A 17,651-nucleotide genomic window follows, 5' to 3' on the forward strand; every position below is an offset into this window, starting at 1 on the left:
TTCAGGTGGAATTTTTTAGTGAGAATTTTAATTGCAGAACTCATTTGGCAAGTTTAGCCTCTCTTCTCCCATCCAGCAGAACGACATGAAGTTATTTTTTTAAAAAAAAGAAATGAAAAATATACTCCCTCCGTCCTAAAATAAACCAAGTTTTCACTTTTTACCAATAATGTTTGACTCTTCGTCTTATTGAAAAATTTTTTACGATTAACTTTTTTGTTTTTATTAGATAATAAATTATGAATAGTACTTAACGTGTGACTTATTTTTTTAATTTCTTAAAAATATTTTAAATAAGACGGATGGTCAAACGCTGAACACGGGATTGAAAGAGTTGGTTTATTTTGGGACGGAGGAACTACTAATTAAGCAGGCACGTGGATGCTAGTTGACTCTTCTGCATCCATATTTTCATTAAAAAATTCATCATTGACTTTGAGGCTGTTAACATATGCTAGGTGTAAACAATATATTGAAAATTTTATCACCACCCTCTAGTTTAGAAACAGGGGATCTCAGCCGCTGAGCCGCATTATGTGATGCGCATGCAGAACGAGAAAGCCCTAGTGAGAGCAAGTCAGACACAAATGAGCTTCGGCATAGATGGTTCCATAAGTTCATGGACCTTTGGGCCGTAAGTAACTCAGATGAAATTGTATTTGACATTGTTACCGGGGTTTGCAATATTGTTTTTGGGGCCGAGACAGTGAGGCGAAGATATGGCGAAAAATCATGATTATCCCTAATGATGCACAAATTTTAAATTTGTAAATGCAATCGCCGCGATTTTCGCAAGAGTTGATGGCCGAGAAGATTTGGAGTAGGGGCTAAGTTTCAGGGGTATTTTGGTCTTTTCCTGAGGGGGAAATGGCCATTCCCAGCCCTGTAAATACAGGTGGAAGGATATGGGTGGTGTGCAACTTTGATATGGAAAAGAAAAAATATTTTTAAGATTATTTTGTTGCTCTAGATTGTTTTAGCTGGATGTAACATAACTCTCGTGGAAAGTTTTGAGCTTGCAATGCAAGCTATGTAAACTTCGTTTCAAATAAAATTTGAAGTTTACTTGTGAATCGAAATTTTATTTACTACATTTAAATTTATATTTATGCTTTCCGTATTTAAATTCCTTTAGATGGTTTTTGCTCTGTAATGGCATCCTTCGAATTAGTCAAATAATAATGATATATTTGAAAACATATAAAGTTATAATGAAATGGATCTAGTTAACCCTTTTATTCTTTATATCTTAATTCCTGTCCTATTTTCAAGTAGATGTCTTTACTGATTTTCGGAGTTTTGATCGATTTGAAATATTTTCTCTCTTAATCTAGCATGCTCCATTACTATGAATTAAGAGGAGAAATTTTTAACAGGTTTTTGAGTGTCCACTAATTCAACCTCCCTCTGTATCCTTAACTGACCTCACATTATAGAAAGCAGTAACAGTTTTGTCACAAAATTTTATCCGTCGCCACCTTGGCTGACCAGGCCCTGTCAAAAAAGCTCAAAGCTTGTGAGCTGCTTGAGCTGGACTCGAGCTCCTAACAAGTCGAGCCCGAGCTTGATCCGAAGCTCGCGAGCTTTCTCGAGCTGAGCTGGAGCTTCTCACAAGCTTATTTATATATGTTATTTTTATTTGGTAAAATAGTAGATTAAGAATAAATTATTATGTATTTAAATGAAAAATCAATTTGTATTGTTATTATATATTAATTTTAAATCTTATTTATAATTTATTTAATATGATTGATTTAAAATTATTGTTTTATCGAAAAATGTCATGAATATCAGGCCCGGCTCTAAGTTTTTGAGGGCCCTAGGCGAACTCAACAATATAGGCCTTTAAGGCAATTTTTACATTAATATATAGTAATATAAGACGTACCACATAATTACACAAATAAGTATTATTAATATCAGAACTGTAAAATTAAAGTATTAAAATAACATAAATATCTTACATTGTTTATGAGAAATATCTATTGTCTTTTATAAAAATAAACTTCTATGAGCATATATTAAATGCTTCTTAGGCAACATTCTAATTTCTACGACAGTTGTAAATTACAGCGTAAATCAGTAATTTAATCATAGCTCAAATACTAAAAAAAGTTCATCTTCAATATATAATATAATTATAGATTAATACATCATAGTTTATGAATTGATGATGATGGTTTATGCAAGGAATAATACTGTACCTGCACGGCTGCCCAGCAGGATCTCCTCCGGCAGATTTGCCTTGCTGTTGGCTGCAAGCTGCACTTGCACGCCTGTTGCCTGCACCGCTGTTCACAGCCTTGCCTGACAAGTGACAACCGACGGCGACATGGGCTGCTGGGCTGGTCGCCGGAGAGGGAGTCAGGCGGCCGGATCAGGGTGGCTGTCGGCGTCTTGGTGGAGGCCGGAGCCAGCGAGGCGACGCGCGCACCACAGCCACGCACGCACGCGTCGATTCCTCTATTCGTCTGATAGCACGCACGCGCGATCCAATCCCCTATCTCCTCGCCTAATTGACGGCAAGGGGCATATCCGGGAGGGGGTGGGCCTCCGAGGCCCTAGGCCATCACCTCTACCACCCCGCGCTAGAGGCGGGCCTGATCAAAATAACCATATCATATACTCGAAATAAGCTTAAGCCAAGCTTGTGTAGGAGCTTGAATGTTTGCTAGACTGAATTTAAGCTTGGCTCGAGCTCAAACCTGGATAGGTCGGCTCGCTCGAGCTCCTAGACTGTTAGTAAGGTACTTTTCAAGAATAATAAAAAAATATATTTTAGTAAGTAGGTTTGTATTGCGATTTGGTTTCCTTTCCCTTTGCCAAATGTTAAAGTCTTCTTTTCTCCTCTCTTTTCAGTGTTGTGCAGCACTATGTGGATATGCATGTTCTTCCACCTCCTCTGCCCTCACAGGTTTGGTATAATGCAGGTGTACTAATTACAGGAACTGTTTTATGATGTTTGTATAGCTATTAACTAACTTAAATAGTTAAGCATTTTTGCGGTTTTCGTAGTTCAGTTGCTGTATTGCACTTCATTTCATATATTGGAGAAACAGGGCATTTGGTGCGGCCTTTTTGGTCAACTTATTTCAATCAACACATGTTTGATTGTTTTAGGACAAAGTTTACCTATTTTCTTTGCACTATAGGGATTAAAACTTATATAAAAGAGTGGGCTGTGACTGTGCGTATGCGTAGTTTGGATTAGTCCTTTCAAATATCTTGTTCAATAGGCATAAATTTGCCTCTGCCGCCACCGTCGAGATCGGCTTCGAGACCGCCGTCGTGTCGTCCGCCTGTGCTTTTTTGCTTCTTGGCATCTGGTCGCTGGAGAAGCCCGTTTCCTAGACAAACAACAGGATAGGGATGAAGTTTATAAAATTTAGTTTTTCTAATTTTTTTCAACATTGTATTGAATTCAACACTAAATAGTTCGATTCATCAAATAAAATAATAATACTGTTTCCACATATTTGTATTTATATATTTAGAATTATCCCTTTTTCCGTGTTGAAAAAAAAATCAAGCTCAAATACAAAATCGCAAATGGACATTGTGGCTGACTATAATCTTAAAACGAGTATTTTTATAATATTCTAAGTTTTGTTTAAGCCCGTTGTAACGTACGAGCATTTTTTTTGCTATGTTTATCTAAATGAATTGCAGGAATGGGTTTAGTGAATTCTTATACTTAAGGCCTCCGTTCGTTCAGATTTGGGTTTAAATTTGGATTTTTATATACACGGATGTGAAAGTTATTTAAGTTTTCTATAGCTAAAAGCTCCTTTACTTATCTATGGGTTCTAAACGACATATTTACAGATAAAAAATAATATGTGAACAAACAAATTTATATATATATTCTTAGCGATCTAAAAACTAAAAAGCTAAGACTGTAAAAGAAATTTTGGTAAAAAATTTTAAAATCAACTCTAAATTTAAGGTTATAAATTATAAATTTTCGGTTATACGTCTAAAGAGGAGAAAAAGATAGAGGTTCCAACACCTAGATATCCCTTGGACCTTTTGATCTATTATGGCTCTGTTCTTATTTTATTATGAACTTTAGACCTTTATGGGTTTCTAAATGGTGCTTTATGACAAAAAAAACATTTGTTTCCGAATCATCTGCTATATTACAGGAATTTGGAAATTTTGAGAACTGATCATATATTATGCATTTAATTCGATTATAAAAGTATAAACGCAACGATCCGTTCAATTCGCCAATTCTGACTCTGCGGACTATGATGTTAGCAAGATTACTGGGTTAGCATTTTTGTTCTTTTTAGTTGTCAATTTTCTGTACATAATTGAAAAAAAAATCATTTCCTGTATTTTATACTGTGAAATCTTCATGTGTGAATCAAAGATATTTTGTTATATACAAATGGTTTTTCCGCATTTAGATTGTGCTTCTTGCGTAACACAATAAATCAGGAGATCATGTTTGATTACTGGCAATAGTAACATTCTCTTCGCCTGATGCAACGCACGGGCATTTTGCTATATATATATATATATATATATATATATATATATATATATATATATATATATATATATATATATATATATATATATATATATATATATATATGTATGTATGTATGTATATATATATGACATTTTTTATTTTTAGAAGGGGTTGATACAAACTTAAGAGCCCGTGAGGAACATGCAGGTGTAAACACTCCCATGTTCTTGCCCCTGACTAAAACCAGGGCCGTGGCACCGAAGCCCCGTGGGGGCCAAAATGCCCACCGCTCCCACCCTCGTCGGTGCAGGTCCGCACGGGGTCCCCGGCCATGCGGGGGGAACTGCCAACCCTAAGGCAACCGGATCTTAGATAGGATGGATAAAAATCAGCAGGCCAACTCCACAGGTTTGTCATGAAGGAGTCATTGCCTTTCACCACGTTTTTTTTTCTTAGTAGTTAGTCCTCTCCACTTGATATTATAAGATATTCTAACCCTATCTTGATCCATCCATGGATCAACATGTTTGTTCTATATGTGCTTAGATTCATGAGTATTTATATGAATTAAAGGAAGAAGTCTTATAATATTGAGAGGAGGTACTATATACATGGTTACAACAATCGAAAAACTAAAAGGCTAAACTAAGAAAATAGCTATGTACAATGCTATATAAAGTGGCGGACCCACCCATTAGGCAGGGTGGGTCGGTTGGCCTAGCTACAGGCCACATCGTTTCACACCTTCACACCCCTCTTACTATTGATAATTGAAGACTTATAATGATATATTAGTTTGGGCTTAAAAATGAGTAACACACAAACATATTGTTTTACTGTTTATTTATCATATTATAATATTTGTAGTGCTTTTATCGGTAACAATAAATATGTTGAAACAGCCTTCTCGGTTAGGATATATTACAAACCGTTTTGTGCAATAGGATGATCGATGAATGATTCAATTTCTTATTGTCCTATATGGAGAAAGTGATTTTCAGAGTACTTGATTTTAATAAAGATAAAAAGATGTTTCAAGCCATCACTGCAACAAATATGACCTTCTATGACAAATTTCTGATGTTTGGTATGGCACAGTCCTGCTTAGGGACGAAAATCAGGGGTTTGTCACAAAGAACACCAAGGATTTGTCATAAACTAGTGCAGTGCCATTCTGTGACAAACATTATTTTGTCGTAAGACGTCAACTAGGAAACGTCACAAGTTAGAGCTCACTCCCTAAAAAAAATCAATCAAACTAGAATTCTTTTCTTCAAAAGGAATAGTAGGTCTTATTAATATCCTAAAGGAAAATCATCAAAGACTAAATAAGTCAAGGAAAAATTCAAATGAATCTTCGGGTATTTTCCTTAAATAGTAGCTGATCTAAATTGACTCGATCATTTTAATTCAATTTCCAGAATGTTTCATAAATAAAATCAAATAGCCTTCTCAGTGTTTCATAAAAAAATTAAAATAAAAACTTTCATCCTCTTCTCGGACCATTTTTGGCCAAAGGTCTTTCTTTATCCCTCTTTGATTTTTTTTTCTCCCTATGCTACAAATGAATATATTAATTTTAGTTTAATTTTTAGAGCACCGCAAATAATTTTAAGCATAATAACAAAATTTCAGAGGTTTACTTAAAAAAGATAAACCTAAAACAAGTCGTGTTTCCTTCCCCATTTCTTTTTTCCATATAATTTCAATTTGAAGTTTTTCTCCAAATTCAATAGTCTAATGTCTTGGATTTATACTTTTATCCACAAATAATCTTTTCACTTGAAACTCATTCAATCAACTTCTACCCAAATTCCTAAAGTCTAATGGACCAAGATCCTGATATTTTGCCCAATTCTTATTTTTGTCTCAGACAAGCTCGGCAAGGCAAGGCCAGCCCAGTAGCCAACCAGGCCAGCTAGCCGAACGGCCCAGTCCCATTCCATTGCTTCCCCACCCAGCCGCACGTCTCCGTGAACCGACGCGTGGCAGGCACACAATGGCGCGGGCGACGTCGACATGGATTGCTGCGGGATAACGGTGTGCGCTAATTGGCCGATTTGGTCATCACGTGGATCACAGCTTTGATGCACAATACGTGGCGCAATCGAATGGCTTGGATTCGCCACATAGATTGAGATCAAGAACAGATGCTGGGTTCATCTCTTTTTTTAATCTGGAATTAAAATTTGAAACTAGTATTTCTTCCTTATAATAATTCTAAATTTGATGGTTCTTTTTTCTGAACTTTTTCTAAAATCACAAAATCTGCACAATTGTAGATATGATAATACAGTATTTTCCATGATTGAGTAATGTAGTTCGTTCCTTCTGTCCAAGTTGTTATCTACTATCTAACTGTTAGCGATTAATTTCTTGCAGCTACCCTTCTCTTCATGTAGCATATATTGATCAGGTAGAAGATACGGTAGGAGAAAATAAAATGGAGTCCGCTTATTACACAACTTTGGTAAAGGTTGCTCTATTTACAATGTACATTAGGCTTAATTAAGCTTACCATTTGTGTGCGGCAAAGCTATGCTTGCTTTCTAGTGCCAACTTATAAATGTGCCATGCCTATCTCTTACTGATTTTGCAATGCCTAAGCTAGACAATTTTGCTATACCTATGTATAGTTCAGATCCTACAGTTTTTTTTGCTATACCTATGCATACTTGTGAGTTTTGCTATGCCTAAGCTAAGTCATTCGTTTATATGTTGTGTTTCTTTTTGGCTAGTTCTGTAAATCTCTTTATGCATGTTAATGCTTATAATTCCATTTGTCAAATCTTACCTTTAACTTCTATGCACATAAAGAGTCATCTACTGAATATGAAAAAAACAGGGCACAAACTATGATGAGGAACAATCAAGTTGTGTTGGACATACTTGGAGCCCTCGATTCTTAATGCTGAAAAGTCTTTATGAGGATGGTGAATCTCAGTAGAGAGGTGATATCATAGATATATGATATTTGTAGGCAGATAGAAGTTAATAAGCTCAGTGAATAATACACCATGCATAGTTGCACTAGATTGATTTTCTTTGATCATTGATGTGTGCCTTAGCTCAGTGAATAAAGATTGTGTAGTACTTGCTATTTCCAAGTTTGTGCCCTTAAAATTTAAACCAAATAATTGTTGTATAGTTTATTTGCGTCATCTAATTTCAACTGGATCACTTGATTCGTTATCTTAGGTTTGCTAGGTAGCATTTACACCGTTGAAAATCTGCTTATTCTCTTTATATGGAAAAGCTAATGCTGTTTTTATCATGTTGCAGTTTCAGTCCTGGAATTCATGGTGTTTTGCTGGCTACTAGAAGAATCAAGATTAATTCCAAACCATAGGAATAATATTTTGAATAGATAAGTGAAATCTGTGATGCAACCGAACATGTTTTTGTTGTTTTCATTAGTGACTTGGGATGTAATTGAATCTATTTTGATTAGTAAATATGCAATTTTTTTGTCAGAGAAGCTGACTATATTTGAATGGGCTAAATTTGATTAATACTTGGGCTATAGTCCATCTATTGTATTGGATATTCTTTTAGTTTTGAATTTAAATGGGCTCTATATCCAGGCAGATGGGTTATGTACATGACTGGTTAGTGGGTTCAATTTTTTGTCGTAAATGGGCTTAAGTGGACCGGGCCTAAATGAATGTACTATAATTGGGTTAAAAATATTTTTAAAAAATTATGGGCCAATTCTAAATCAAGTTGGGCTTAGCCCATAAACAAGCAGGTCACTACATGGCTCTGGATGGGCCATAATATATTTTGTGACGTTTCATAGGCTCAACAATAACGAAAATGAGCGTCATAACTTAATGACGAAAGAAGAATCATTACTAGATTAATAACAAAAAAAATACGTTTTCATCATAGAACATGAATAGAGACGCATGATAGGTGACGAATAGATTTTCATCACAGGATCGTCATAGAATTTTGAAATGTGACCAAATTTTCGGTTTCTATGACGTAAATGAAACGTCACCTATCATAAGATTTCTTGTAGTATTTGTGTTATTAGAGAATAAATTTGCTCAAGACTCCTAAAGGACATAAACATGCTAAACGATCGGACATGCTTACTGATTTATTACTCGTTAACAATTAATGATGTGTGAAAATTTAACTTTTATACCGTTTCTCAAATAGACCATCGGAGACTGTGGATGCGTGCAGTGCAGAATACAGTATAAATTTGTATTTATTGGACTCCGAGCGAATTAATAGTCATCGAATTAATTTGGACCATTAAATTTTCATTAATATTTTCTATTTAACCAATAAAAAAACAGAATAAAGATTTGAGATCCATCCTGCTACGATGATTAGATCGATCTAACCGGCCAGGTAAAAAAAAGAGAGAGAGACAAAGACAAACAGAGAGAGATAGAGATCGATCAACAGGGAGAGATAGAGATCGATCTTGCCTTTGCGCAACGTCAAAATAATAGAGAGAGAGATCGATCTCGCCTGGCCGCTGCCACTGAGTTTTTCTTGCTGCTGTCATCTCTGCTCGCCTCCTGACCATCGCTGCCGCTGCTAATCTGCAGTTGCCATTTACTATCCACGCAAAGGAGAAGAAAAAGAGCAAGTCAGGAGGAAATTTGAGATTTTCTTGTGAATTCTTCAGATTCTTGCAAGTTCTGAGTTTCCACTCCGCAAGGGTAAATTCCATTTTGTTCACGTAGGTTTAAATTTTAAATAGAAACCAATAGGTTCATCAGTTGCGCAAAATTGAATTTTGATCTAGGGCTGAACCCGTTTTTTTTTAATTTCAAACTCATTGGTCAAGAATCATATTAGGGGACCTAAATAAAGTTTGTTGCCATCGTCATTGTCTTTGTACACCGCTGGTTTCGTTCAATTCCGATAAACAGTTTAGGAGAAATGCTAAAAACATGCTGCTGCTCAGGTTGGAAACTTTTGCAGTGTATTTTTTTTTTGTTTCGTTTAAATTGAGATAGATATAGGCCTCATATGATATTATTCCCAAAATAAAAGTTGTATAAAATTTTCTTTAGATATCCAAAGTTCTATCATTTGTCTCTTTTCATTAGAAGGTTTGTGAGTTATTTGTAAAACCATGAATAAATCGATATGGATAGTTAAATACGGGTAGATGGAATCAATAGAATTGTTGTGTTTTATGGTCGGAAATACTTTAAATATTTTATGTGCTGTTAGATAGTCACACACAGAGATTTTATACGAGGTATTGCTCCACGGGTGTGGAGGGTTCGATTTTAGGAGGTCTTGAGCTAAATTTAACGTCACGATTGAGGCAAGTGTACGACGAATTTATATGATTTATATGTGATGACCAGAATTCTATTCTATCATTTATTCTCCAATATATCTATTTATTTACTTGGTCATGCATAATTATTGAACTTGATTTTTTATTATTATTCATATTAAATTTATTAATGTTTTAAGTTGACAGATGAGTTTCTTACATCGTTTTCAAGTTTCATGATTCACGTTTTTTTTCTGATTAACTCAATCAAGTACCACGGGTATCCATGCAGTGTTTTATTTGATTTTTCATTCATGGTCATTGTAGTAAGCGTTGTCCCTGCTTACTTGGCTTACCGTTAATACTAAAAGGATGTCTATGTTTGCACGGGAGGAGAACTACAATTTCATTATATTTGGTGTTTATTAATGTCTTTCGTCCCCGCACGTCGCCGGCGACCTCGATCCTCCCCTGTGCTTTGACGTCGGCTGACCTCCACAGCCTGAAGTGCCGGTTAATATATGCATTCTTTAAAAAAAACATAACCATTTGGATTACACACAAAATCGAGGGAGCATTCCAGAAGGATAAAAATACATTCTCGCGCGCAATATACAAACATGAACATAATATGAAAATGGAAAATCAATAATTCTGATAAGATGAATTTGGAAAATGAATGTTTTTCCACACGTAGTGCCAACCAATTGCAACACTTCATATAGCTAAATCAACCAACTAATTCCACACTACACTAGTATAGTCTCTAGCCAATTTTCATGCAGGCGAACCCTAGCTCGAGGCTTCCGGCCAGTGGAGGATCCATCGGATGGTCCGGGGCAAGGCTGCAAGACGCGAAGCTCGAGGCAAGAGCGTCGGCTAGGGCGAGACGACGAGGCGACTCCAACGGCTCATCCACGCTTTCCACCATGTCGTCGGTGTCCTCGCCGGCGGGCAGCTCCTTCCTGGCGGCTGTTGCGGCGGCAGCGAGGAAGCCGCTACGACGGAGCTCCTTGCAGCGGCGCTTCATGATGCGTGAGCTGCGGCCGGAGACCGCGCTGCCGATCTCCTTCCAGCGGTCGCCGAGGCGGCGGTGGAGGCGCAGGAGCTCGTCGTCGTCACGGGCAGTGAAGGGGCGGTGGTATACGTCGCGGGCGAGCTTGTGGCGGCGGTGCATGCTCCTGGCGATCCGGCTCCATTGCCGGAAGGCGTTCTCCTTGGCGAACCTCTGCAACAGCGCGTCTTGCTCCGGCGGAAGCCTGGGGCGGGCGATGCGCGCCGCGCGCGGCGCAGGCAGCGGCGGCGGTGGCGTCGTCATCTCCTCCTGATGTATCTCGAGCTCTGTCTCCCTGGGACGATGGACCTGGCGCTGACGATGTTTCGGAAGCAACCGACGTACGAGCAGAGAGCTACGGCGACGAGACGATCGATCGAGAGATTCTGATGAAGCAACAAGAGAGGACCCTGCAGCTTATATAGCTCTCGTTTGCTCGTTCGTAGACGAAGAAATCGGAATTGGAACCTTAGTGCTTAATTGAGTCGGAAACCGAATCCGAATTAATTAATATGCATCGGAGTGCTTAATTGAATCGAAGGGCTTAATTAATTAGCTTACCTTGTACGTGCGCTCATCATCTCATGCAGGGATATGCATGCATTACATCATACAACCAATCGCAGGGATCTGTCTTGAGAGTTCCTAGAGGCCCAGTATTATGGACATGATGTGACAGCCATCTGAATTCAGTCGGAATTTTTCGCTGAAAATTTTAATTGCAGAACTGAAGTTTAGCCTAAATTCATACATGAAACATTTTAATGAAAAATATGGATGGAGAGGTCAACTAGCATCATCTAGTTAAGGAACAGGGGAACACAACTGGCATTGTTTGATGCACATGCACAATGAGAAAGCCCTCTCGGGATTGAGCTTCACATCGATGGTTTTGCAAGGAAAATCATGCAGTATCCCGCGAGTATTGTGTTATTCTTGAAAATAATTGGAAATAATTACGATGGTTTTTGCAATTTCGATAATCATGATACTTTATATTTATATATATGCACACACTAATATATGCAACCCCTTAGAATAAGTTATTCTATGCCCCCTCCCTCCCCTCAGAAGGCCCAAACCCACCTCCCACCCCCTTCCAAAGGCCTAAAACCGCTCTCATGGTCTGATCAAACTCATTCCTTCCCATCCTATCTTTTATTCAGTCTCGTCTATCTAAAAAGTATAGTAACACGAAGAAAATATAGTAACATGCCTTATAAAATATAGTAAAACACCATGATAGATATAATTTTTTAAATCACAATTTTTAACCACCGTAATGAAAACGGTTTTAAAAAATAATATAAGACACATTAGATATTGCTCTCTAAAAATTAGGAATATAACATTTTAGCTCTCCCACATGTATTAGTGGTACTGTAGCAATAGTATGCAATCACATCACGTGTTACTGTATTTCAATCATAATGTTACTATACTTGTATCATAACGTTATTATAATTGTACAGTAACAATACACATGTTACTGTACTTACATCACGAGAAATTTATCAATATGCCACTCCATAGAGGTGGCTTTAATAGAATGCCACTTCATAGACCATCCTTATAAAAATGCCACTCCATAGAGTATACTTCTTACTAAAATGCCACTTTGGAGTGATTAGAGGTTTTTAATCACACTTAGAGACTTCTAATCGCACTAGGAATGATTAGATGCTTTTAATCCTCCTCTCCCTCCTCCTGCCGCCGTAGCAGCAGCAGCCACTGCCGTCGCCATGTCCGGCCCCCTCCACTTCGCTTCCTCGTCGTCATCGATGGGCGGCCGCGCACGGATGGGCGACGACGCCGGCGGTGGGTGCGTGGACGGGCGACGACGCCGATGGCCGCGCGAGGACGAGCGACGACTCTGGCGGCCACGCGGACGGGCGACGACGCTGGCGGCCACACGGGGACAGGCGACGACGCCGGCTGCAGGTGCATGGACGGGCAACGACGCAGATGGCCGCGCGAGGACGGGCGACGACGCCGGTAGCGGGCGCGCGGACAGGCGACGACGCCGGCGGGCGTGCGGACGGGCGACGGGAGCAGCGAAAGTAGCCTCTAATCACCCCAAACTGGTATTTTAGTAAGAAGCATACTCTATACAGAGGTATTTTTATAAGGATGGTCTATGGAGTGACATTCTATTAAAGCCACCTCTATGGAGTAGCATTTTATTAAATTTCTCCTTATATCACTACGTTACTGTAATTTTACGGTAATAATACACATATTTTATAGTAACATGATGTTATAGTGTTACTGTAGTTATTGTCATAGCATTAGTGTATACTAATAGAAATCCTATAGATATTTCTTAAGATTTCAAACTTTAACCAACTTTATCTCTCATCTGATATATTATTTTTCAAAAAAGTTTATACCACGTTGTTAGAAAAAATTGCTTTAAAAAAGTAGATCCCTCATAGGTATGTTTTGACGTTGTTACTGCGAATTAGTTGCCGTGTTACAGCAATTTTGTCTTCGTGTTACTGTAGAATTCATGTGGCACGAGGGATGAGCTTAGATAGACATGAGAGAAAGCACATAAGAGGGTTGACCCACGAGAGAAACTCTTTGACCAATCTTTAATTGAGGTGGAGATGATTTTTGGGCCTAGGAGAAGAGGTGGGAAGTTGGATGGGCATTGGGAGGCCTTCAAAGGGAGGAGGTTGTATAATAGCTTATACTAAGGGGTGCATGTGGGTCAATACGCAAATACATTAGACTGTATGTGGGTCCAATAGCTCTAAAGTCGTATAAAATGGCATGTTTCTAAGAGAAGAAGAATTATAATGACATATTTATGATTTGGTGAATTGTAATGATATTTTTCTAAACTGACATATTTGTAATGGCATAAATCTAATTAACCCAAAAAATTATGGTTTGTGTTACTGCAAAAAAAAATCAGGATCACCCCTTCCCAATTAAGGCTTTGTGTTACTGCATAATGATTATGTTTTTACTGTAAAATTCATGTTTTATGTTGATGCAAAAAAAATTCAGGCCATGGACGAAGTGTTTGAAAAAGAAAAAGAACACACGATAAGGTCAATGAGGAAGAAAACGAACAGGATCTTTTGTACTTAAACCAGTTTGATTTACTGTTTGTGTAGTTGTTGTTCCAGATATACACTTATGATGCTATAATGATAATGAAATGTTACTGCATTTCTGCTACATTTTGTGCTCTGGTTGGTTTGTTGATTACAATATTGTACAACTACTGTGATGTCTGTTACTACATATATACACATGTGTTACTGCAAAATTTACATATGTATTGTGTACAATGAAAAATTTTGGCAGAGTTTCTCCTGCAGATACGAACATCCAGAACAGACAATTAGTGGTAAAATATACAAGGATGTATGATTAAAAAGAATCATAATGTTACCACTATTACTGCAGATATACACATACGTTGCTGCAAACATATACGTATGTTACTACATATTATGAAATCAATTGATGTTTATTACTGTATATATACACGTGTATTACTGCAGAAATGTAATATGCTACTGTGTACTATAAAATATTATGGCAGAGTTCCTCCTGCAGATATGAACATCCAGGATAGGAAATTAGTGGAAAAATGTGCAAGAATAAATGGTAAAAAAATCACAATATTATCGTTGTTACTGTAGATATACACATGTGTTGTTGCAAACATATACGTATGTTATTGCATATTATGGAAGCAATTGATGTCTGTTACCGCATATATACACGTGTGTTACCGCAAAAATGTGCATATGTTACTGTGTACTATGACAAATTTTGGCAGAGTTTCTCCTGTAGATATAGACATACACGATAGGCAATTAGTGGAAAAATATACAAGAATAAATGATAAAAAAGTCACAATGTTACCACTGTTACTGCAGATATACACATATATTGCTGCAAACATACACGTATGTTACTACATATTATATAAAATTTTACCAGAGTACCTCTTGAAAATATGAGCATCCACGCTAGGCAATTAGCAAACACACATATATATATATACTAGAAAAGTGCTTATGTGTTGCAACTGGAGAAATCTAAACTTAATTTATAATTTCAACATCAATTTAAAGAATAACAAAAGTGATCATCACCAAGCGGAGAATTTCACACCCTTCTTCATGTGACAAAAAAGGTGGCTCCGTCAACTAAGACCGATGGGCTAGATAGGATAGTTTATCGAAATTAACATAACCGGATGAGCTAAGTTCACTTTAATAGATTATCTTTTTATTGTCTCGATGTGTATTATACCATAGATATGTTGAGAAGCTTCTTTAAAAAATTGTAACATTCTTTTAGCATTTTTTCCAAAATAGTTTGAATACATTGGCTATAGTATTGTACGTATGGTACTGTAAAATTTAAAATAAACGAAAGAAAATAATTTATGAATAAAACATTTATATATGTGTTCTTAACGATCTAAAAACAAGGCATCAAAATGTAAGGGTGAAGATTTGAATTTTCGCTTCTAAAACATGTGCAAAAACCAAAAAATGAGCGTGAAAAATTATAGTTTGACACTGTAAAAAACAGCGAGAAAAATTATCCCTGAAAAATAGTATAAAAAGCTATGGCATGGTTAAAAAAAAGCATGAAAAACCACAGTACTTTTTTTAAAAAAAGAAATAAAATATGTGCTTGGTAAGGACCGAAACTTGCGCGAGCTGCCTTCAAACTCATTGCCGATTACCACTTGAGCAAGAGAGCTAGAATGACTTTAGTCTCACCGTCTCCCTCTTGTATTAGTATGTGCGCTGGACGGATTTTCTTCCTCCTCGCGAGCGCTGGTATCCCCTTAGTATAAGCTATTCTACACCCCGTTCACTTTCAAGGCCTCCCAAGGCCCATCCCACCCCTCTTTTTAGGCCCAAAAATCACTTCCACCTCAATTAAAGGTAGGTCAAATAGTTACCTCGTGGATCATATATATATATATATATATATATATATATATATATATATATATATATATATATATATATATATATATATATATATATATATATATATATATATATATATATATATATATTATGCCCTCATAATCACGGTGGCACCATCAATATCAATAATTGTAATTTGGGTGCGCCAAATTACATATTATGTCATGACTATCACGATATATCACCACGAACATTTTTGGACTGTTTACCAATTTTTTTCAAAAATTTTGAAATCTTGCAAAGTTTTGCAAACCATACCACGGCTTACTAAGGCCGCGCCTCGGCGGCTCGAGCGATTATCAAGACCGAGCTAGGGATTAGTATGGGTGAATTAAACCAGAAATTTTGATACAATGGTCTAAAATGCCTTTGTTCCATAGGACATGCATGTTTCTTGGAAAACGACATACACTAAAAGTAGTATTGTCGGGTTGTAAGTTGTAACATTCTAACCAACAACTTTTTGTTCTGTGTGACATCTACGTTTGGACTTCCAAACAACAAACAACCTCTTATTTTGGTGTTGTTGTGCATTACCTTGTCACCGATTACTCTTTACAATAAGTGGGTTATAGGATCCAAAGATTATGTTATCCATCAAACATGCATTTCTCACATCATTATGGGCTGCAGTCTTTAGGGCCAGATTATTTCCTCCGCTATTGTGCATACACTTACCGACCATTTAAATGGTGTATATTTTTGCAAAGAGTTTAAGGCCATGTTTTTTTAACTTAAGATTATAATAATCTAGATTATTAAGTCATATTACTATAAGCTATATTGTTATAATCTGTAGTAGAATAGGCTATAAATTATTTCTTTCCTAGATTATTAGAGCCTAGATTATTGGGTTTGCAAGTCTAAAGAGTGAGTGGGATGGCATGGTAGGTAATTTTTTACCTAATAATTTGGAAAAAAACTTACCTCAATGACCTTATCACATTATAATAAGGTAGACTCCAAATTATAATTTTTTTAACTTACTTCTAATAATCTAGATTATAATAATCCCAAACAAAAAAATTGTTATCATCTCACATTTATAGACTATATTTCCAATTTATAGTAGTTAATTTCAACGCTTATCTTTACTACCATAACAAGGGATAGAAACAATCAACGCACGCATCTGAAAGAAAAAAAAACAAAAAAAACGCACGCACCCGAAACAGAAAAAAAAATTGCATGCAACCTCCCACGCCGTTTGCCTTTACCACAGGAAAAAAAACTTCCCACCTCCCCATCGCACGGGAAAATAAAACAAAAGCACGCATGCACGCAAAAAGAAACGAAAAAAAAACACACATACAAATCGCCCCTGCTGGAAAAATTGGGTGGGCACCGGGCTTAGAGCAGGGACATGGGCCGTGCTTTTGCGGGCTGGCCCACAGCATAGTGGACCAGCACGACCAAAAGCATGGCACGGCACGATTTGTAAATGGGCCGAGCCGGCACGGCGCGCATGTGGGCCATGCTCGGGCTTTGTTGGCAGCACAGCACGACCCGACTACTGGCTGGGCCTGCACGGCACGAAAATAGCCTGAAAGCACAAAAATAGCCCGGCACAAAAAATGGCCTGATAGCACGAAAATATCTGTAGGACTAATCCTTATGGCCAATGAATTATAATGCTTGTTCATATACCTGATTCACCAGCAGCAGCATCGGCAGAAAATGCTCCATCCATCCATCCATTGATCACATTCACCACTAGCAGCATCAGCCAACAGTAGCTACAGCAGCAGAGAGTATGCATCCATCAGCCAAGGTCGATTCGATCCAGTCCTGTAGTGGTACGACGGACAGGCTCGTCGAGGTCGATCGATCGATCTCATCTACGAGCTATGGCTGATGAGGTGAAAGCAAAATATGAACAAATTGTCCTCA

The 17,651-nt window shown here is 37.4% G+C and overlaps 1 protein-coding gene across 1 annotated transcript; it reads right to left on the reverse strand.

The window, feature by feature from the left end:
* Positions 1-10,500: 10,500 nt before the first annotated feature.
* LOC102721662 (transcription factor MYB118-like) lies at positions 10,501-11,052 on the reverse strand. Its single transcript, XM_015839126.2, has one exon. The coding sequence runs from the start codon at positions 11,050-11,052 to the stop codon at positions 10,501-10,503; it is 552 nt and encodes a 183-aa protein (XP_015694612.2).
* Between the last annotated feature and the right edge of the window lie 6,599 nt (positions 11,053-17,651).

The sequence above is a fragment of the Oryza brachyantha genome, chromosome 7 (genome assembly GCF_000231095.2).
Source record: "Oryza brachyantha chromosome 7, ObraRS2, whole genome shotgun sequence".
Taxonomy (NCBI): Eukaryota; Viridiplantae; Streptophyta; class Magnoliopsida; order Poales; family Poaceae; genus Oryza; species Oryza brachyantha.